The 21,899-nt window shown below is 36.4% G+C and overlaps 1 protein-coding gene and 1 non-coding gene across 5 annotated transcripts in view; one reads left to right on the top strand and one right to left on the bottom strand.

The window, feature by feature from the left end:
• Positions 1-9,698: 9,698 nt before the first annotated feature.
• ADK (adenosine kinase) overlaps positions 9,699-21,899 on the bottom strand; it is a 510,536-nt gene continuing 498,335 nt past the window's right edge. For 3 of the 4 annotated variants that reach the window (XM_035022256.1, XM_035022282.1, XM_035022274.1), the window contains one exon: positions 9,699-10,520. In XM_035022256.1, coding sequence (XP_034878147.1) covers positions 10,396-10,520 — 125 coding nt within the window. In that variant the 3' untranslated portion in view covers positions 9,699-10,395. The remainder of the gene's footprint in view (positions 10,521-21,899) is intronic. The other variant, XM_035022265.1, reaches the window with a different exon arrangement.
• On the top strand, positions 12,470-12,576 carry LOC117998862. The gene has a single exon (XR_004676105.1). It is a non-coding gene; the product is annotated as a U6 spliceosomal RNA (small nuclear RNA).

The following is a 21,899-nucleotide window of genomic DNA, read 5'->3' as shown; positions in this document are numbered from 1 at the left end:
TGACATTCTGATACAGGCTATATATGCCATGGATAAACTTTGAAAACATGCTAAGTGAAAGAAGCCAGAAATAAAAAGACAAATAATGCATGATTCCACTTATATGAAATACCTAGAAATTAATAGCAATAGAAAGTAGATTAGAGGTGTCCAGAGATGGAGTTTTACTGCTTAATGGGTACAGAGTTTCTACTTGGAATGATGGAAAATTTTGGAAATAGATAATGGTGATGGTTGCACAACATTGTGAATGTAATTAGTGCCGCTAAGTTGTATACTTAAAATGGCATCCTTCATGTTATATGTATTTTACCAGACACCCACATAAAGCATAATGACATACCACTTCACACTACAATGGATATAATCAAACAGATAAGGAATAACAAGTGTTGGCAAAGATGTGGAGAAATTGGACCCTTAATACACTTCTGGTGGGAATGTAAAACTGTGGCTATTTTGGAAAATAGTTTTTCGGTTCCTTGAAAAGTAAAACACAGAGTTTACATATGATTCAACAATTCCACTCCTGTATATCTATCCAAGAGAAATGAAAACATGTCCACATAAAAATTTGTACACAGATGTCCATAGCAGCATTATTCATAGTAGCCAAAAAGTGGGAACAACCTCAGTGTCTATCAACTGATGAATGAATAAATAAAATATGCTATATCCTTATGATGTAATATTATTTGGCAACTGGAAGGAATGGAGGGCTGAGGCATGCCACAATATAGATGAACCTTGAAAAAATGATGCTATGTGAAAGAAGCTAGTCATAGAAGACCAAGTTGTGTCCAGAATAAGCAAATCTGGAGAGAAAGAAAGTAGATTAGGGTTGCTAAGGTTGAGGGAGATAGTAGGGGAAATGGGGAGTGGCTGCTAATAACTACAGGGTTTCTTCTTGGGTGGACAAAAATGATCTATAGATTGCAGTGACTGTTGCACAACTCTGTGAACTTACCAAAAAACATTGACTTGTACCCATTTGAATGGGTAAGTAGTATGGTTTGTAAATTATGTCTTATAAAGCTGTTAAAGAATCACTTGTCATTTATATGTGTCATTTATGTTTCTGAACTCTATTCTGTTCCATTTATCTCTCTTTATGCAAATGTTACACTCTTTTGATTACTGGGGCTTTATAATATATCTGGAATCAGGTAATGTAAATCCCCTAACTTTGCTCTTCTCTTTCAAAGTTGTTTTGGCTATTATAGGCCCTGCGACTTTCATTTGAATTTTAGAATCAGTTTTCACAAAAGAAGCTGGCAGAAGTTTTGATTGTGATTGCATAGCATCTATAGATCAATTTGGGGACAAGTGGTATCTTCACATTGCTGAGGAAGAAAGTAAATCTTTTTATTTATTTAGACCTTCTTTAATTTGTCTTGGCAGCATTCTGAAAAAGTCGATTCTCACAATTTTTGCTAGTTTTTAGTTACTCTTATAGAGAGGTGGACTTTCGGCATTCCTTGGTTATTTTCACTGACGCCTCTCTTCTAAATCTTTCAAATCTGGCTTACTTGCAGAACTACTCATCCAATTAGCCACATTTCAAGTGCTCAATAGCCACATGGGCCTAGTAGCTACCATACTGGATAGTGCAGGCCTGTAAGAATATATTCATCACAGTTATTTAAAAAATATAAATGAGAAACAAGGTCTCTAATTGCTTTTTTGTACCTGGGACAGAACTGATTTCATGGCAAGGTAAGTACTCTATGAACCATGGGTAGCAAATAATAATAACCACCACCTCTTAAGTACTTTACTTAATGCCAGATAACATTTGAAGACTTACATGTATTAATGTTTTTATTCTTGACAACAACCTAATGGGGTAGGTATTATTGTGCTTTAAAGATGCAGAAAACAAAACACCAATAAGTTAAGCAACTTACCCAATGTCTCATAGCTAAAAAGTGGCAGAGTCGGGATTCAAACCTTGAAAGTCTGGTTTAAGCCCATGCTGTTAACCATCACTCTATGCTACTTAGCAGACCTTAAAGAAGGAATTCAGAGAAAATTATTTTGACCAAAGGAGAACAGGGTGGGGAAGAAACATCCCTATTCAGAATATTAAAAACATAATAAAGTCCAAAACACACTTGCAAGAAAAAACACCTCACGTTTTTATTGAGTGCTATATACCTCTACCTAGCACATTACTTGACACTTAGTAAGCAGTGAATATTTGTTGAATGAATGAATGACTCCTGCATATTTATACATTGTGCTAGTTCTTTGAAAATGTCTCACACGAAGTAATTTTAAAGAACAGAAAATGAAGCTCAGCCTGGTGGAATAATATTCCCCCTTTGTTGCTAGATGGGGCAGAGATTAGAGCCCAGTTCTCAAATTCTAGCTCCGCTGTAGCTTTTTCTGACATGAGAAAGGATCAAGAAGTCACAAAGGATAAAAGCTTGTACCCTATCACACAATCATGCTTCATTTATGTGCATATAGATTATGTAGTTGGGATGGGGAAAGAAGGTGGTCCAGCTGTGGCAGCCTGGCCACCCTTTTCTCTAAGAATGAAGATAAATAAGAAAGAAAAAGAGGGTTCTAGTGTGGAGAATGTGATCAGAAATACAGGCAGATGATATAAACAATTATCGCTGTCCTGGCAGCTAAAATCCTTGGTGATTTTGCCATGCCCAAGTCTTACTCACCACAGGCATCTGCAGAAATGGGAGAGGACTTCACTGAGCAAACATTTATTCAGCGTTCACTATGTGGCAGTGGATAGTCCTACCTTAGAAGAAGGCGTGTACATCAGTAAACATATATTATGATTATATAAGCTGCAGTAGTAAGGTATACATGTAAGGAAATACGCAATGTACTTTAAGATAAAAGAGGACAGAGCAGCAACTAACCTGGGAGGCTTAGAGAAAGCTTTTTAAAGGACCTGACTTTTGGACTGGATCTACAACTCAGTTGTAGAGGGAAAACAGTAATCCAGATAAAGGCATGAGCATAGTTACATGTTTGGCCAGGAGTGAAGGTTACAAGGAGGGATGGCATTAGGAAGGCTGTTAGAGTGGTTAAGTGGTGGATGGTCAAGGAATTTAAACAGGCTTGTGGGGGTGGAGGCTTCTTGACACTGAAGAGAGCAGAGGATTTTAAACAGATGAGGTAAATAACTGAAACATTTACAACCCTTCTGGACCCATACAACCATTCTGTTTTTCACTTTCTTTCTTTCTTTTTTTAAAATTTATTTATTTGACACACACACACAGAGCACAAGTAGGCAGAGCGGTAGACAGAAGGAGAGAGAGGGAGAAGCAGGCTTCTCGTTGAGCAGGGGGCCCGATGCGGGACTCGATCCCAGGACCCTGAGATCATGACCTGAGCCGAAGGCAGCCGCTTAACGGACTGAGCTACCCAGGCGCCCCTTTTTTTCACTTTCAGTACAGTATTCAAACATTACATGAGATATTCAACTTTATTATAAAATATGGTTTGTGTTAGATGATTTTGCCCAACTGTAGGCTAATGTTAAGTGTTTTGAGTACATTTAGGGTAGGCTGGGTTAAGCTATGATTAGGTGTATTGCATGCATTTTCGACTTACAATATCTTCTACTTATGATGAGTTTATTGGGATGTAATCCCATTGTAAGCTGAGGAAGATCTGTGTATGATTTTTATGATGTACTGTTTTATCTTCTTCATGAGATGCTGCTATTGACCAAGTTTCATAGGTTTTCCTAAATATATTTTTCCCAATGGTAGGAAAAATTTCAACCATATTGGAAATGTTGAAAAGCAAACATCCATTTACTACCTAGATTCCCCAATTAACATTTTGCTGTATTTGATATATATCTATTCATCCCTCTTTCCATTCATCTTATTTTTAGATGCACTTCACTGTAGGTTGAAGACATCAATACACTTCATCTCTGTTGGTATGTGTATCATTAACTAGAGTTCATTATTTGCTTAGGATTCTTTGTGTGTATGATTAAATAATCATGGAACTTAAGTAGTACATTCTCTAAGTTTTGACAAATGCATACACTTGTGTATCCCCCGTGATGACATGGAACATCACTGTCAGCTTAGAAAGTCCCCTCATCTCCCATCCGTTTCCACTTCTCCTCTCTCCCACAAAGCCAATCCTTGGTCTGATGTTTTCACTATAGGTTGGTTTTGCCTGTTCTAGAACTTCATATGGAATCTTAAAGTTTGTGCTCTTTCATGTCTGGCTTCTTTCACTCAGTAAAATGTTTTTGAGATTGATTCATGTTGTTTCATCAGTAGTTAATTTCTTTCTTTTGCAGAGTATTATTCCATTGTTTGAATATACCAGTTTTTATCTATTCTCCTGCTGTTGGACAACTCCCCTGTTTCCAGTTTCTGGCAACAGTGAATAAAGCTGCTATAAATAGTCTAATACAAGTCTTTTTGTGGACATATGCTTTCATTTCTCTTGGGTAAATACCAGAGTGGAATGGCTGGCTGAAAGAATAGGTGTGTTTAATTTTATAAGAAACTTCCAGGCCTTTTTCCAAAATGGTTGTTCCATTTTACATGTGTTGCTTCACATCCTCGCTAACATTTGGTGTTGTCATTTAAATTTTAGTCATTCTAATACAGAGCTAACTCATTGAAATTTTAATGTTCATTTCTCTACGACTAATGACACTGAATACTTTATCATGTGCTTATTGGCCAAATATTTTCTTTTGTAAGGTCATCTGTCTTTTCATTGTTGAGTTGTAGGAGTTTTTAATCTATTCTAAATATAAATTCTTTGTTGAAATATATGTGTTGTGAATACTTTATCCTGGCCTGTAGCTTGTTTATTCATATTCTTAATGGTGTCTTGATGAATAAAAAGTTAAAAAATTTTTGGAATTCAGTTTATCAATATTTTTTCTTTTGTGGCTAGTGCTTTCGAAACCCTCTCCAAGAAACTTGTGCCTACCCCCAACTGAAAATATTCTCGTATGTCTTCTAAAAGCATAAGTTTTGGCTTTTATATTATGGCCATGATCCATCTCAAACTTATGTGTGGTGTGAGGTAAGGTTCCTTTTTTCTCATATATATATCAAATTGTTATGGCATTGTCTATTGAAAAGACTTTCCTTTCCCCACTGGGTTGCTTTGGTAACTTTGTAAAATATCAAACTACTTCATATTTAAGTTTATTTAACCATTTATAAAATGTTTTTACATATACATTCTCTTAACATTCTCTCACTGGCAGTGGATATGTTTTCCTCATTTTACAGTTGAGAAAACCAAGGCTCAGAGTAGTTCAAGAACTTGTCCAAGGAGATACAGAGCTGGGGACTAGAACATAGAACTACTACTGAATCCTTAAAAAAAATGTTTACATTTTAAAACTATTTTATCTAATGGAAATATTACTAAATGGACACTTTTTCTGAAGGTGATGTAGTAACAGAAATGAGTAAGTGCATATTTTTATATTTCAACACTGGTGGTAGTTTTAGATTGCCAGCCAAACACATGCTTCCTTTGTAGGCTTTTGTATGTCTAAAACAGTTTTTACATTAGACATCTTTGTTTTAAAAGGGTAAAAAATTACAATGCTTGCTTTGCAAAATTTGGTAAGAATAATAATAATAGCTTTTAATAGCTTTTGGTAAGAATAAAAGTTGCTTGGACTTTAGTTAAGATAAAGAATGTATTTCCCTCACCCTGATCTAAAAATAAAAAAAAAAAGTCTTACTTTTTGATTTTTTCACAGAAATACAGCAGTATTTGAAGGGACACATCATGAAGACAGATGGAAAAACTGTAAGAAAACACAATAGCCACTCTTGCTTTTTTTTTTTTTTCCTTTCTCCCCTACTCTGTTATATACTCGAGCACCCAGCTTGCCTTCAAATGCTTGTACTATCTTTTCCAATCTCATGGAAGCAGTTTTCTGGAAACCTTGATCATTTGCTGAGACTTGGCCAACCTCAATGTTCTAATTCTCCAGATCACCTATGCCTGCCCCTGAATTATCAGTCCTCTATGCCTACCTCATTTGTCCAACTGCGACTCACAAATAAATGGCCTGTCTTTCTGGCTCACTATTCAGGGAAGAACCACCTTTCCCCAAGTACAGGGAGGCAACCTCATTAAGACCACTGGTCCATAATATGATTATATGTTAGAGATGTCACAACTAAAGTATCTGTATCTGGTGAATTACATAGACTAAGAGAGTCACACAGGTATTTGAAGCCAATCTGGGGCCAGAGCTTATGTCTTCCTGGTAACTTCATTATTCTTCTCCCGTACTGCATGTCCTCCCTCCGAATATCTGTTAAGCCAAGATGCTATAAAGTGAAACTAGGTTAACTATTGCTCACTCTAAGATGCAAAAACTGAGGCCATAGTGGGGAATGTGTAACAACCAGTCAGAGTGAGGTTTCTGAGACCAAGTCTGTTGGGCAGCCATTACTTTTGTCTTTTATCAAAACAGAGAACTAAAAAAGGCGTCATAAACTCAGGGACAAAATACACATATCCCAATGACTATTTTTTATTACTAGAGAGTTATGTGATCTTTGTGCATCGTAAGTGCTACCAAATAGCATACTTTGGAATCTCCTTCTGAGAGTGACTGTCAGAAGTCTAGGTACTGAGTGGTACCTGATCAAGTCTTGGGATGGGAAAGTTTCTCATCAGAAAAAGTAGAAAATGTTTACCAGTGCCCCTCCTACTTACTTAAGAGGAAGACATTCTGTAATAGTTTTAATACGATAAAGATACTCTAGTGCTCAGACTCATTGTTCTTGAGAGATAAAGTTGTAGGACTTAACTTCCTGATTTCAAAACTTACTCAAAGCTCCAATAATCAGAACAGTCTGGACTGGTACAAGGATAGACATAAAGACCAGTGGAATGGAACTGAGCGTCCAGAAACTGAACCCTACATTTATGGCCAATTGATTTTTGACAAGGGTGCCTAGACAATTCAATAATGGAGAAAATAGTCTTTTCAATAAGGTGCTGGGATAACTGGGAAGTCCACATGCAAGAGAATTAATTTAGACTCTCTACCTCACATATATACAAGAATAAACTTAAAATGGATCAAAGATTTCAATATTAAGAGCAAAAACTGTAAAACTCTTAGAAGAAAACACAGGTGTTACTCTTGTGATCTTGGATTAGGCAAATGATTTCTTAGATAGGAAACCAAAAGCACAAATGACAAAAGAAAAAACAGACAAATTGGACTTTATACAAATTAAAAACATTTGTGCTTCAAGGGACACCAACAAGAAAGTAAAAACAACCCAGAGAATGGAAGAACAAATTTGTAAGTCATATACCTGATGAGACATATCTAGAATATATAAAGAACTCTTAGAACTCAATAATGAAAGGACAAATCACTTAGTTAAGAATGGGCAAAGCAGGGGCACCTGGGTGGCTCAGTAGGTTGAGTGTCTGACTCTTAGTTTCAGCTCAGGTCATGATCTTGGGGTTGTGAAATTAAGCCCTGTGTGGGGCTCCACGCTTAGCACAGAGTCTGCTTAGGATTCTTTCTCTCCCTCTGCCCTTCCCCCAGCTTGTATGCTTGCTCTCTCTCTCTCTAAAATAAATAAATCTTTTTTTTTTTAAAAGATTTTCATTTATTTATTTGAGAGAGAGCAAGAGTGATCACAGAGGGAGACGGAGAGGGAGAAGGAGACTTGCCGCTGAGCAGAGAGCTCGATCCCAGGACCCTGAGATCATGACCTGAGCTGAAGACAGATGCTTAACTGACTGAGCCAACCAGGAACCCCTAAAATAAAGAAATCTTTAAAAAGATAAAAATAATAAAAATGGGCAAGGGATATGAATAGACTTTTCTCCAAAGAAAAAATATAAATGGTCAATAAGCACATAAAAAAGATGCTCAGTATCATTAGTCATTGGGGAAATGCCAATCAAAACCATAATGAAATATCCCTTCATAGGCAACAAAATGGCTACAGTCAGAGAGATAATAGCAAGCCCTGGGGATGGTGTGGAGAAATTGAACCCTCAAACCTTGTGGTGAGAATGTAAAATGGTGTAGTCTCTTTAGAAAAAGTTTGGAGTTTCTAAAAAAGCTAAACATTGGATTACCATGTCACCCAGCAATTCCACTCCTAGGTATATACACCGGAGAACTGAAAACATATCCACACAATAAACTTGTACATGAATGTTCATAGCAACACTATTCATAATAGCCAAAAAAGTGCTAACAACCCAAAAGTCCATCAACTGATGAATGGATAAACAGAATCTGGTATATCTATACAATAAAATATTATTTGGCAAATAAAAAAAGTACTGATATACGCTATAAGATGCTAAGTGAAAGAAGCCAGACACAAAAGAACACATATTTTATGACTTCATTCTTTTTTTTTTTAAAGATTTTATTTATTTATTTGAGAGAGAGAGAATGAGAGAGAGCACATGAGAGGGGGGAGGGCCAGAGGGAGAAGTAGACTCCCTGCCGAGCAGGGAGCCCAATGCGGGACTCGATCCAGGGACTCCAGGATCATGACCTGAGCCGAAGGCAGTCGCTTAACCAACTGAGCCACCCAGGCGCCCTGAATTCATTCTTATGAATGTTCAGAATAGGCAGATCTACAGAGACAGAAAATAGATTAGTTGTTGCCAGGGGATGGGGAGTGTGGTGAATCGGGAGATACAGTGTTTCTTTTTGGGGTGATAAAAATGGTGATGGAGATACAGTTTCGTGAACACACTAAAACCCAATGAATTGTATGAATTATATCTCAATTAAAAAAAGAAAAAGACAAACAAATATAGCATACCTTAAAGTTTTCCAAAACATAAACAAAAACTTGAACACTTCTCTATGGTTTGAATTCGGTTTTATAAATGTTACCTTTTTCTTTTTTAAAGATTTTATTTATTTATTTGAGAGAGAGAGAGAGTGCACGTGTAAGTGGGGGGAGGAGCAGAGGGGGACTGGGCGGGGGGAAGAATCTCAAGCAGACTCTGCACAGGGAGCCTGATGCAGGGCTCCACTTGGGGCTAGATATCACCATCCTAAGCCAAAACCAAGAGTCGGATGCTGAATCTACTAAGCCATCCAGGTGTCCCACCTTTTTCTTCTTCAACAATAATAATCATAGTGATAAAAATAGCAGGTACTTATTAAACACTTACTAGGCGTGTAGCAAGCATTTTATACTTGATACTCTCTCTCAGATCATCTCAATGATCTTGTACATGGAGTTATTATCCCATTTTATAGAAAGGAAATTGAAGATAAAAGAGGCTGAGTAGGGGCGCCTGGGGGGCTCAAATGGTTAAGCGTCTGCCTTCAGTTTGGGTCATGATCTCAGGGTCCTGGGATTGAGCCCCGTGTAGGACTCCCTCCTCAGCGGGGAGTATGTTTCTCCCTCCCCCTCTGCTGCTCCTCCTGCTTGTGCTCTGTCAAATAAATAAAATTAAAAAAAAAAAAGAGGCTGAGTAATTTGCACAAGGTTATATAAAGGTAATTAAGTCTGACTCCAGAGGTTCTATTATGCAATTCCGTTTTCCTTAAAACAGTGACTTACTGGTCTCAAATACTAATTTATTTTTCAATGTATTATATTGTTCTTTCTATCACCATAAATGAATTAGATATCATTTTGGGGCCTAATATTAAATAATGATCTTACTTCCTTAGTTTATTGAGCACAGAGCAAAGACAGAAAAAATTCCCATATGATGTTTTTATTTGTATCAAATCACAGAGTATCATAGGTAAATATAAGATTATAATTTGAATACTATAATATAACATAATTTGGCAAATTATTTAATTATCCAAAGTTTATTACATGTTTGAGTATGTGCTAAAGAGATTATTTGGCATAACTTGGCAAGATATATATTTCTGTACCTTATTTGACCGTTTATCATTTATATATGTGGTACACATATATGTATGTATGCATATACACACGTACATATATACATACACACACTCCTAAATTAAATATACTTGTATAAAAAGCTGAAGATTGATGTGTTAGAATTAATTCCTGTTTAAAAACTTATTATATTAAATTGCATCTGCATTCAAAGCAGAAATGTAAAAACTGATCAATTTGCTAAATACACATGAATTTACAAAGTAATTGAAAATGAAATAAAAATTTCCATTGAAATGTTATATTCCTGTTTAATCAACATTTAAGTGGCACTATCAAACTATGGAAATTGACATTATTTTTTTAGGTTGTTGAGAGAATAAAGATTCTACTGAGCATTACTGTATTCCCTAAATTAAGAATGAGTATTATTATAGTAGGAAAAGATGGCAGATAGTTTTCTTCTTTATTAATATGAGAATTCCCAGGAAGCAATCAGGGCAGTGTCTATTCTCCTGGGCTTGAGTTTCCTGCTTTTCTGTCAGTGGAAGTCTGGCTTCTCAGGAAAAGTGCAGCCAGTCCGCCTAATTATGACACTTGCAGCATAGTGACCAGCACGGATGCATTCAGTCAGGGGCTTGTCAGAGACCAGTTGAGACAGAAAACCTGGAACACAGACAAAAGGGAAGAACATGAGTATTGCTATTATAACAGCATGAGAAAGGTCATTTTGGGTCAGGCCAAAATTAGTCTATGTACCTATCCCTTTCTTCAGTGTTGATAGTTAAGTGTTAAACCTCAAGTGTTAGAGAGTTCTTCCCCCAAACATCATGAGCTTCCCTCGATATTTCTTTTAAAGAGCTCAAGTTGGGACATGATGACTCACCATCAAGTCATTCTAGACTTTGTATGCCTAAAGCATCATCATGCTTTCCTTTAGTTTTGAGATTAAGAGGTTGTGAGTAAGAAGTACTGGCCAAATAATATTACCTTGGGTTTTACAGCCGAGAAGGTATTAGTTATCTCTCTGTATCTGTCTGGATTCCTTACATGTTGTTATTCCTAGCATATTGCTTTTGGACAAAATTCTATCATCTGGATGTCTCTCCAAGTACAGATTTAAGAGCTGAAGAGTTACAAAGGACCTTACATCTCCCTTTTACTCCAAGAAGCAACAGTGAAGTGATTTCTATAGTCAAACATCATGGACCAGCTTGACATTAAAATAAATGTGATAAAGTAGAAAGTAGTGTTGAGGACTTCTGTTTCTAACCAAGATGAAATAAAAGGAACCACACTTACGCTTTCTCCAGAAACAACTCAAATAAAGACAAAGTAAATGAAACAAGGTTTTTCAAATACTGTAAAAGATCCATGGAAGAAGGGAAACAAAGGGGATAAACTGTAAAATTGCTCTAGCTTACCACCTAGAGAGAGTTACTAGGCTACAACACAAGGAGCGACAACCTAGGCAGAGCTCAACAGTCTCACTGAGTTGAGGAGATGGATTTGGGAGTCTAAGTAGGACAAAATTAAACATGTAGGCAGAATGATCAGCAAATAAGAGAGAGAAGACATAAATTATCAGTATTGGGAATAAGAGAGATGATGTCACTATAGAATCTACATACACTAAAAGAATAATAAAGAAACATTACCAACTGTGTGCCAATAGATTTGACAAGTTGATGAATTGGACAAATTCTTGGAAAGACACAAACTATTAAAGCTCAAGCTCAGGAAGAAATAGATAACCTGATTAGCTTTGCACCTATTAAATATATTGATTTTACAGTTAAAAAGCTTCCCATAAAGACAATTCCAGGCCCAAGTGATGTCACTGGTGAATTCTACCAAATATTTAAGAAGTAAAAATAATATTAGTCCTATACAATAACCTCTTCAGAAAGCTGAAAACTGAAAATACTTCTTAACTTATTCCTTGAGGCCAGCATTACTCTGACACCAAAATAAAAAAAGATGCAAATATTTTATTTTATTTTAAAGATTTTATTTATTTTTTGACAGAGAGAGACACAGTGAGAGAGGGAACACAAGCAAGGGGAGTGGGAGAGGGAGAAGCAGGCTTCCTGTGGAGCAAGGAGCCCGATGCGGGGCTGGATCCCAGGACCCTGGGATCATGACCTGAGCTGAAGGCAGACGCTTAATGACTGAGCCACGCAGGCGCCCCAAGATGCAAATATTTTAAAGAAAATCTTAGCAAATCAAATCCAATAGTATATTTAAAAATATAATAATTTATTATTATAAACCCACCTAGGAATGCAAGGTTGGTTTAACATTCAAAAATTAGTCAATATAATTTAGCATAACTAACAAAACCATAAGATCACCTAATGCAAGAAGAAAAAGCATTTGGCAAAACCAACATACATTTCTAATAACAACTTTAAGCAACCTAGGGATAGAAGGGAACTTGCTCACCTTGAAAAAGGGTATTTAAAAAATTTACAGTTAAAATTATTAATGGTGGATGATGGAATGTTTTCCCCTTAAGATCAAGAACAAGACAAAAATGTTTGTTCTTAAACACTGTACTGGACACTTTAGCCAGTGCAATAAGGCAAACAAAAGAAATAAATAAAAGGTATCAAGTGCTAACTCTGACAGCACATATACTAAAATTGGAATAATACAGAGAAGATTAGCATGGCCCTTGCACAAGGATGATAAACAAATTCGTGAAATGTTTCACATTTTTAAAAAAAGGCATCAAGATGGAGAAAGAAGTAGAACTGTCTTTATTTGCAGATGGTATGATTGTCTAAGTCTATGGTTCTCAATAGTGGATAATTTTGCTCTGCCCCCACAGCACCAGGACATTTGGCAATGTCTGGCAATTTTTGGTTTTCACAACTGGGGCAGAGGGTGCTACTGGCATTTAGTGAGTAGAATGAGGGATCCTGCTAAAAATCTTACAATGTCTATAATCTCAGATTGAGAAATTACTGGTGTTTGTAAAATAGCCTATGGAATCTAGAAAAAAGTTACTAGAACTAGGAAGTGACTTTAGTAAAGTTGCAGGATACAAGATCACTACCCAAAAATCAATTGAATTTCCAAACTATATACACAACATACTGTGTGTATATATAGCAACTGTATGTACCACCAACAGTTAGAAATTGGTATTAAAAATAGCTTTCACCATACCATGAAATATGTGTAGCAACTGATAAAAGTATAAGACCTGCACACTGAAAAATGACAAAACAATGCCAAAAATAGTAGTAAAAGAAACCTACAAAAATGGAGAGATAGAAAGTGTTCACGGGTCAGGAGATTCAATATTGTTAACAGCTCTAAGAAAATTTTCTGTGGAAAATTCCAGCAGGCTTTTCTTTTTTTAAAAGATTTTATTTATTGGGGTGCCTGGGTGCCTCAGTCGTTAAGCGTCTGCCTTCGGCTCGGGTCATGATCCCAGGGTCCTGGGATCGAGCCCCGCATCGGGCTCCCTGCTCAGCAGGGAGCCTGCTTCTCCTTCTCCCTCTGTCTACCACTCTGCCTACTTGTGCTCTCTCTCTGTCAAATAAATAAATAAAATCTTAAAAAAAAAAAAGATTTTATTTATTTGTCAGAGAGAGAGAGAGAAACACAAACAGGGAGAAGTAGGCTTCCAGCTGAGCAGGAAGCCCAATGTGGGACTTGATCCCAGGACCCCAAGATCATGACCTGAGCCGAAGGCAGATGCTTAACCAACTAAGCCATCTAGGCATCCCTCCAGCAGGCTTTTCTTTCTTTTTATTTATTTTTTATTTATTTATTTATTTATTTATTTATTTATTTATTTATTTATAAGATTTTATTTATTTATTTGACAGAGAGAGAGAGAGAGAGACAGCGAGAGAGGGAACACAAGCAGGGGGAGTGGGAAAGGGAGAAGCAGGCTTCCTGCCGAGCCAGGAGCCCGATGTGGGACTCGATCCCGGGACTCCAGGATCATGACCTGAGCCGAAGGCAGTCGCTTAACCAACTGAGCCACCCAGGTGCCCCTCCAGCAGGCTTTTCTTATAGAAACTGACAAACTGATTCCAATATTTATGTGGATACGCAAAAGACTAAGATTAGTCAAACAGATCTTTAAAAACAAGACTACCTGAGTTAAAACTCATTATAGAACTAAAATAATCAAGACACTATGCTACTGGCATAAAGAAAAACAGATCAATGCAACTGCACAAAGAGTCCAGAAATAAACCTACTTCTATAACATCAATTGATTTTTGACAAAAGTATCAAAGCAATCCAGTGGAGAAAAGAAAATTTTTTAAACAAATGGTCTTAGAACAGCTGGATGGCATATTTAAAAAAACAAACAAACAAACCACTTTAACCCTTACCTACCTCACATCACCTACAGAAATTAACTTGAAATGGATCACAGATCTAAATGTAAGAGCTAAAACTATAAAATTCTGAGAAGGAAACAGAGAAAATCTTAGTGATTTTGAATTTGCCAAAAAATCTCTTAAGTAAGACATAAAAAGTACAAACTTTTACATAGGAAAAAATAACTGGACTTTGCCAAATTAAATACTTCTACACCTCTGTAATAAGAAACAACCCAATAAAAAGTGGGTTCAAAAGAATTACATTAACATTTTAGCAAAGAAGATAAACAAATGCCAAATAAGCTCAGGAAAAGATGTTCAACACCATTACTCATTAGAGAAATGCAAATTAAAAACCACCATTAAGGGCACCTGGGTGGCTCAGTCGGTTAAGTGACTGCCTTCGGCTCAGGTCATGATCCCAGGGTCCTGGGATCGAGTCCCCACATCAGGCTCCCTGCTCTGCTCCCACTCCCTGCTCCCTCTCCCACTTCCCCTGCTTGTGTTGCCTCTCTCGCTGTGTCTCTCTCTGTCAAATAAATAAATAAAATCTTAAAAAAAAAAAAACCACCATTAAATACTACTGTCGACCCACTAGAATGGCTAAAATTAAAAAGACTGACCATAACAAGTGTTGACGAGGGTTTGGGTCATTTGGAACTCTCATATATTGATAGTGGGGATATAAAATTATTAATACCACTTTGAAAACCATATGTCAGTGTCTTAAAAAGTCAAACATACATTTACCATATGACCTAGTCATTCTATTTCTAAGCATTTAACTTAGGTAAATGAAAGCATATATTCACACCAAAGATTTGTAGTGAATGTTCACAGCAGCTTTATTTATAAAAGCCCCAAACTGGAAATGATCCAAATGTGGATGAGAAGAGGAAGGAAGCCAGGATTACAAAAGAGCATGGGAGTAGTGGATATGTCTACAGTGATGGTTTCATGGATGTATGTCATGTTAACATTTGCAAAATTATACCCTTTAAATATGTGCAGTTTATTGTGTATCAGTTATACTAAAATAAAACTATAAAAGAAGAAAAAAGGGAGAAAGTGTTATAGTTACGAATAAGACAGGTCAAGAACAGAAGAATCTGGGGCTACTTTCCCTCTAGGGAAAACATGAGCTGCTTAGCAGTACTCAAATACTCAGAAGAACAGATAATGAAAAACTGTTCTGTAGCCAGGCTTCCAGGCTGTTCCCTAGGCCCTGGCAGCCTGCTGGGGGTGAAGATTAATTGAGAAGCTGTGGTATAATGACCTGTAGAGAGCATTTTAAGAGATTTATGTCCTTTCTTCTCTACCGCTCTGACCACACAAGCTTTTTCCCTGTCAGATTTGGGGAATGCTCTGTATCTAGTAAAATAAGTATTCCCAACCAAAGAATAAAATTAATTTGGTTAATGGAGTGATATATTTTGAAGACATTTGCTTAGAATGTGAAATCACTCCCTCAAGAGGTTTAGTAAGAGTATTTTATCATTTGAGTTTTCAGGTAACAGTCAAAGGTCAACGTTAACTTTCAGCCAAACTGTGAGACTAAAATGCTCAGCCCACACAGTGAATGAAGCAGACACCAAATTCAGAGTCAGATCAGCTTACAATGGAAACACGTCTATGGGAAGTCTTACATGCAACATCTGTTTTCCTCATTCCTTCTGGTATGATCTTTGTGAGAAAAAGAAAAGCTTACGTTTATGAAATATTTTTGTGAAGCATAAGTACCAGCATCCTCCTTTCTAAAAGAAGAGCTAGTTGATGTCTGAAGTGAAGTGCTCTGAGGAGACATTTGCGTTGACAACTGGAAAGCCTGAATGCAGAAAAAAGCTAAGACCTTTGCCCCAGGTGAATAACAGTTTTCAATAATCTATTTTGAAAAACCAGCTGAGACAAACTACAGATGTTATATAATTGATTGTAAGTGGAACCTTCATACAGTAGCTGATGTGAATCTTAAAGGTTGTGTAAAATGGTTTAAACAAAGGGAGCTTATATGTTAAGAATCATAGGGAATCCTATTATAACATGAATAAACATTCTAAGATAATTTTTTATTGTGTAAAAGATATATATAACCTAGTTTACTATTTTAACTCTTTTTAAGCATGCAATTCATGGCATTAAGATCATTTTGCAAAGTTGTGTAATTGTCACTTTTATCAATTTCCAGAACTTTTTCATCACTTCAACAGAAACTCTATTTGTCCTTTTGTGTCTGGCTTATTTGACTTACTGCAATGTTTCCCAATGTAATTTTTTAAGTTAGAATTTTTAATTATTAGCTGACCAAAATGTATTTTGAATAAAATGCTTTATTTGGAAATAATTTCAAATTCACAGAAAAGTTGCAAGAATAAAAATAATGTGAAAAACATCCACATATCCTTTACCCAGGTGCACTTATTGTTAACATTTTACTCCTTTTGTGCACCTATACTTTCTTTTTATACAGGTTTTTGCTGTATTTGCATTTATCATGCTTCTTTACCATTAAATACATTGGTGTTTCCTGAGAATTATTCTCTTATATAACCACAGTTATTAACTTCAGTAACACTGTTAGAATACCGTTATCTAATTTTACTCTCCATATCCCAGTTTTGTCAATGATCCAATAATGTTCTTTTCTTTTTTTTTTTTTTGTTAAAGATGTTTTTATTTTTAAGTAATCTCTACACCCAACATGGGGATTTGAACTCATAATCCTGAGATCAAGAGTTGCATGCGCTACTGCCTGAGCCAGACAGGCACTCCCAAATAATGTGTTGTTTTTTTTAAAAAATGTTTTATTTATTTATTCATGAGAGTCAGAGAGAGAGAGAGTGAGGCAGAGGCAGAGGGAGAAGCAGGCTCCTGCTGAGGAGGGAGCCCGATGCGGGACTCGATCCCAGGACCCTGGGATCATGACCTGAGCCGAAGGCAGACGCTTAACCATCTGAGCCACCCAGGCGCCCCCCAAATAATGTTCTTTATAGCACATTTTTTCCTTTCAGGATAGAATTTAGGGTAGGATTTGTTATGTTTTTGGTCTTCTTTACTTTCGAACATTCCTCAGACTTTCTTTGACTTTTGTGACAGGAATTTTTGTTTTTTAAGATTTTATTTATTTATTCGACAGAAAGAGAGACAGCACAAGCAGGCAGAGTGGCAGGCAGAGGGAGAGGGAGAAGCAGGCTCTCCACCGAGCAGGGAGTCGGACGTGGGGCTCGATCCCAGGCCACTGGGATCATGACCTGAGCCGAAGGCAGATGCTTAACCGACTGAGCCACCCAGGGGACCGTGTGATAGGGACATTTTTGAAGCATACAGTCTTCCCCTACCTCCTATCTAGCAGAGTGATTCTCATTTTGGGTTTGTCTGGTATTTCCTCATGATTTAATTCAGATTATGCATTTCTGGCCAGAATATTAGAAAAATTATGTTGTGTCCTTCTCAGGGTATCACATTTAGAGGCACATTATGTCCAGTTGCTAGTCACCGGTGATGTTCATTTTGATTACCTGGATATAGTTTCCAATGCTTTGCAGTCACAAAGAATGCCACAATGGATAACCTTTTGCATATATATCTTTGTGTTGTTGAGGGGTGATGTATCTTCAGGATAAATTTCTAGAAGTAGAATTTTTGGGTTGAAGAGTAGATACATAAGTAGTTTTGTTAGATACTGCCAAATCCCCTTTCATAGAAGTTGAATGAGTTTGTATTTCCACTAGTAATGTTTAAGAGTGCTCGTTTCCCCACAACCTCACCAACAGAGTGTACTGTCAAGCTTTGATTTTGCCAATGGGTTAGAAATGATATCTCAATGTAATTTTAATTTGCATTTCTCTTATTATGAGTGAGGCTGAACATTTTATATGTCTAAAGAACAAATCTCTGGTTTGTTCTTATCTTTCACTTATTCTTCTAAAGGATTTTTGGTCTTCCTCTATTTTTAAAAGTTACTTGCATTTTGGTGATTTTATTCTAATAAAGTATTTTTTTAGGTAGGGAAAAATATCAACAATAGCAATATGCTATTAACATATACAAATACTATTCAGCAAGGAAACAAAGTGATTATTCATATCTTATTCACTGAATGTGGTGAATTTTAAAGAGTATGGCTGGCACACACTATAACAGATAAATATGGCTTACAGATATATATCAAAAAAGAAGTTTGCTCTCTTTTAGTAAAGATTTTGGGCCTATCAGGAATTCGACAAGAAAAATCTTACATGACTGACTTGGCATGTGTGCTCAACATGAAAAAGTCACCCAGGAACCCTTTTTGTTGGTGCTTTTTTCCTGGTTCTTATGGTCCTCATCAGTACATTATCTTGAAAACGAAGGGTAAGGTTCTGCATATATGCCTTCCAACATAGTCAAGAGAACAAAAACAGGAGGCATAACACTGGAGAACAAGAAACATCAGAACAGGTTTCCAATCAGGAACTCATACGCTGAGCCAGTTGTGCCTTTCTACTTTGGTTCCTCCTCTCCGGTATCTGTAGAACTCCTTTCTAATCCTTCTACCGATAGGCTTATTCCCACAGCCTCTCTGACCCTTCTGAAATTTGGGTCATGGACCTTAGGTCTCAAGCTGTTGAGGCATACGGTGGGTGAAGACTTCTCATTGACAATGAATTTGGTTCCTAGGGCTAGCGTTGGCTGGCTCTGAATCTTGGAACAATCACAGATCCAGAGCTATCAGAATAAACCTCTGTCCACTAGCAATTAGTATAGCTTCTTACCTTCTGGTTACTTTCATTTGGATTTTTCTTTTACCAATGTTAAGGAGACTGACCGATTTTAGCATAACTGAATGCATTATCTGAGATGAGACCAGAAACATGCATTTAAACTGCGCAGAGAGGAGGTGCTAGGCTAGTTTCCTCAAAGCACATAGAGGTGGGATGGCTGGTGTGGGCAAAAGGCAATATAATTTCCTGACTTAATTTGTCTATTTTATGTAGTTACCATATTAGAGATATAATACCTAGAATTTCCTCAGTGTCATTTAAAGAAAAGTGAGAAATATTGTCAGTAGGTATGAAAGCCTTAATCGAGACACTTATGAGCTAGGGATATTTTAGAAAGAAATGAACAAAGTCTGTAAGTCAATTTTTTCTTTCCCATAGTTCCTTCACCAATAGTTTTCATGGTGGGCGGAACTAAAAGCCCAGTAGACTCTATCATTTTTCATTCAACATTTACAACAAAAAGAATGACTTAGCTTTTCTGGTTGTCATCAAAATAGGAAAGCCATGCCACACAGATTTTATGAACTTGGAAGAATTAAGGTTTTTTTTTTTTTTGTTGTTGTTGTTGTCATTGTTTGTTTTGCTTACGGATTCAATTTCATTGCTAGTAATAGGTCTGTTCAAATTTTCGATCTCTTCCTGATTCAGTTTTGGAACGTTATACATTTCCAGGAATTTATCCATTTCTTCTAGACTGTCCAATAGGCATATAAGTTTTCATAATATTCTCTTATAAACCTTTGTACTTCTGTGGTGTTGCTTGTTGTTTCTCCTTCATTTCCAATTTTATGTGAGTCCTCTTTCTTTTTTCTTGTGAGTCTAGCTAAGAGTTTATCAATTTTGTTGATCTTTTCAAAGAACAAGCTTCTGATTTCATTGATCTGTTCTACTGTTTTTTAAGTTTCTGTTTCATTTATTTCTGCTCTAATCTTTATTATATCCTTCCTTCTGCTGGCTTTTCTAGCTTCTTTCGGTATAAGGTTAGGTTGTTTATTCGAGATTTTTCTTTTCTTGGTTCTTAAGGTAGGCCTGTATTGCTATAATCTTCCCTCTTAAAACAGCTTTTGCTGCATACAGAGATTTTGGATCATTTTGTTTTCATTTTCATTTGTACCATGTATTTTTTTATTTCCTCTTTGATTTCTTGGTTGACCCATTCATTGTTTAGTAGCATGTTATTTAGCTTCCATATATCTGTGTTCTTTCCAGATTTTTTCTTGTGTCTAATAAAGAAAAAATAAATAAACAGGAAGGAATCCAAACATAACACTAAAAAAAGCCATCAAACTACAAGGAAAGAGAGCAAGAAAAGAAGAAAGGAACAGAGAGGAACTAGAAAAACAACCAGAAAACAAGTAACAAAATGGCAAAAAGTACATACTTATCAATAATTACTTTAAATGTAAATGCACTAAATGCTCTAATCTAGACAGGGTGACTGAATGGATGAAAAAAATAAGACCTATGTATATGTTGCCGACAAGAGACTCACTTCAGACCTAAAAACACATGCAGATTGGAAGTGAAAGGATGGAAAAATATTTACCGTGCAAATGGAAGCAAAAAGAAAGCTGGGGTAGCAATACTTACATTGGACAAAATAGACATTATTTATTTATTTGTCTTTTAAGTAGGGTCAGTGCCCAGCATGGAGCTCAAGGTGAGGCTTGAACTCATGACCCTGAGATCAAGACCTGAATTGAGATCAAGAGTCAGACATTCAATGGACTGAGCCACTCAGGTGCCCCTGGGCAAAATAGACTTTAAAACAACAGAGCTTTCTCTGTCTACATAAAGGACACAATTCAACAAGAAGATATAACAATTCAACAATTCAACAAGAAGATTTAACAATTGTAAATAGCTATGCACCCAACACAGGCACACAGGAGCACCTAAATATATAAAGCAACTATTAATAGACACAAAGGAAGAAAGTTATTAGTAATACAGTAACAGTAGGGGACTTTAACATCCCACTTACATCAATGGATAGATCATCCAGACAGAAAAATCAACAAGGAAACAGTGGCTTTGAATGACACACTGGACCAGATGGACATAACATATATACAGAACATTCCATCCAAAAACAGAATACACATTCTTTTCAAGGCACATGGAACATTCTCCAGAATAGATCACATGTTAGGCCACAAAACAAGTCTCAATAAATACAAAAAGATCAAAATCATATCACGCATCTTTTCTGAACACAATGGAAGAATGAAATTTAATAATTCACCTTTTATAAGTGTTAGCATCTTGTATTATCTCAAATTGCTTCTCCAACGATACTGCATAAGTACATATCAGTGATTATCTCTTTATTTCTTATACAGTCCCCAAAGCCTTTTAATATACAGACCATAACAGACCATAATATGTATATGGAGAGAAAAACACTTGAAAAGCATTTTTAGAATATATGTAATTTTCTTTAAAAAATCACATTTTATGCTAAATATAATTCTTATACATTTGTTTACCTGACAATATAGACAAATGTATATGTGTTTGAAGTAGTTTTTAAGCCATATAATTTAAAGGTCAGAGGAAACTAACAATGTGAAGCAGAGTAATACCTCTGGTACAAGACTTGAAGCAATAGCAGCTTCCATGGTCATGTATATTACACTTTCAATGATCGCCCCTTAGAACTTCACTTAGAGGGCGCCTGGGTGGCTCAGATGGTTAAGCGTCTGCCTTCGGCTCAGGTCATGATCCCAGGGTCCTGGGATCGAGTCCCGCATCGGGCTCTCTGCTCCTTGGGAGCCTGCTTCTCTCTCTGCCTCTCTCTCTCTCTGTCTCTCATGAATAAATAAATAAAATCTTAAAAAAAAAAAAAGAACTTCACTTAGAGCCTATTTAGTTCAAGAAAGCAAGGGAAAAAATTTTTTTCTTGATTGTAAAAGTAATAACCAATAAATGTA

This window comes from Mirounga leonina, unplaced genomic scaffold (genome assembly GCF_011800145.1).
Source record: "Mirounga leonina isolate KUSES-001 unplaced genomic scaffold, KU_Mleo_1.0 Mir_114, whole genome shotgun sequence".
NCBI classification, from domain to species: Eukaryota; Metazoa; Chordata; class Mammalia; order Carnivora; family Phocidae; genus Mirounga; species Mirounga leonina.
This window is presented reverse-complemented; position numbering and strand designations above follow the sequence as displayed.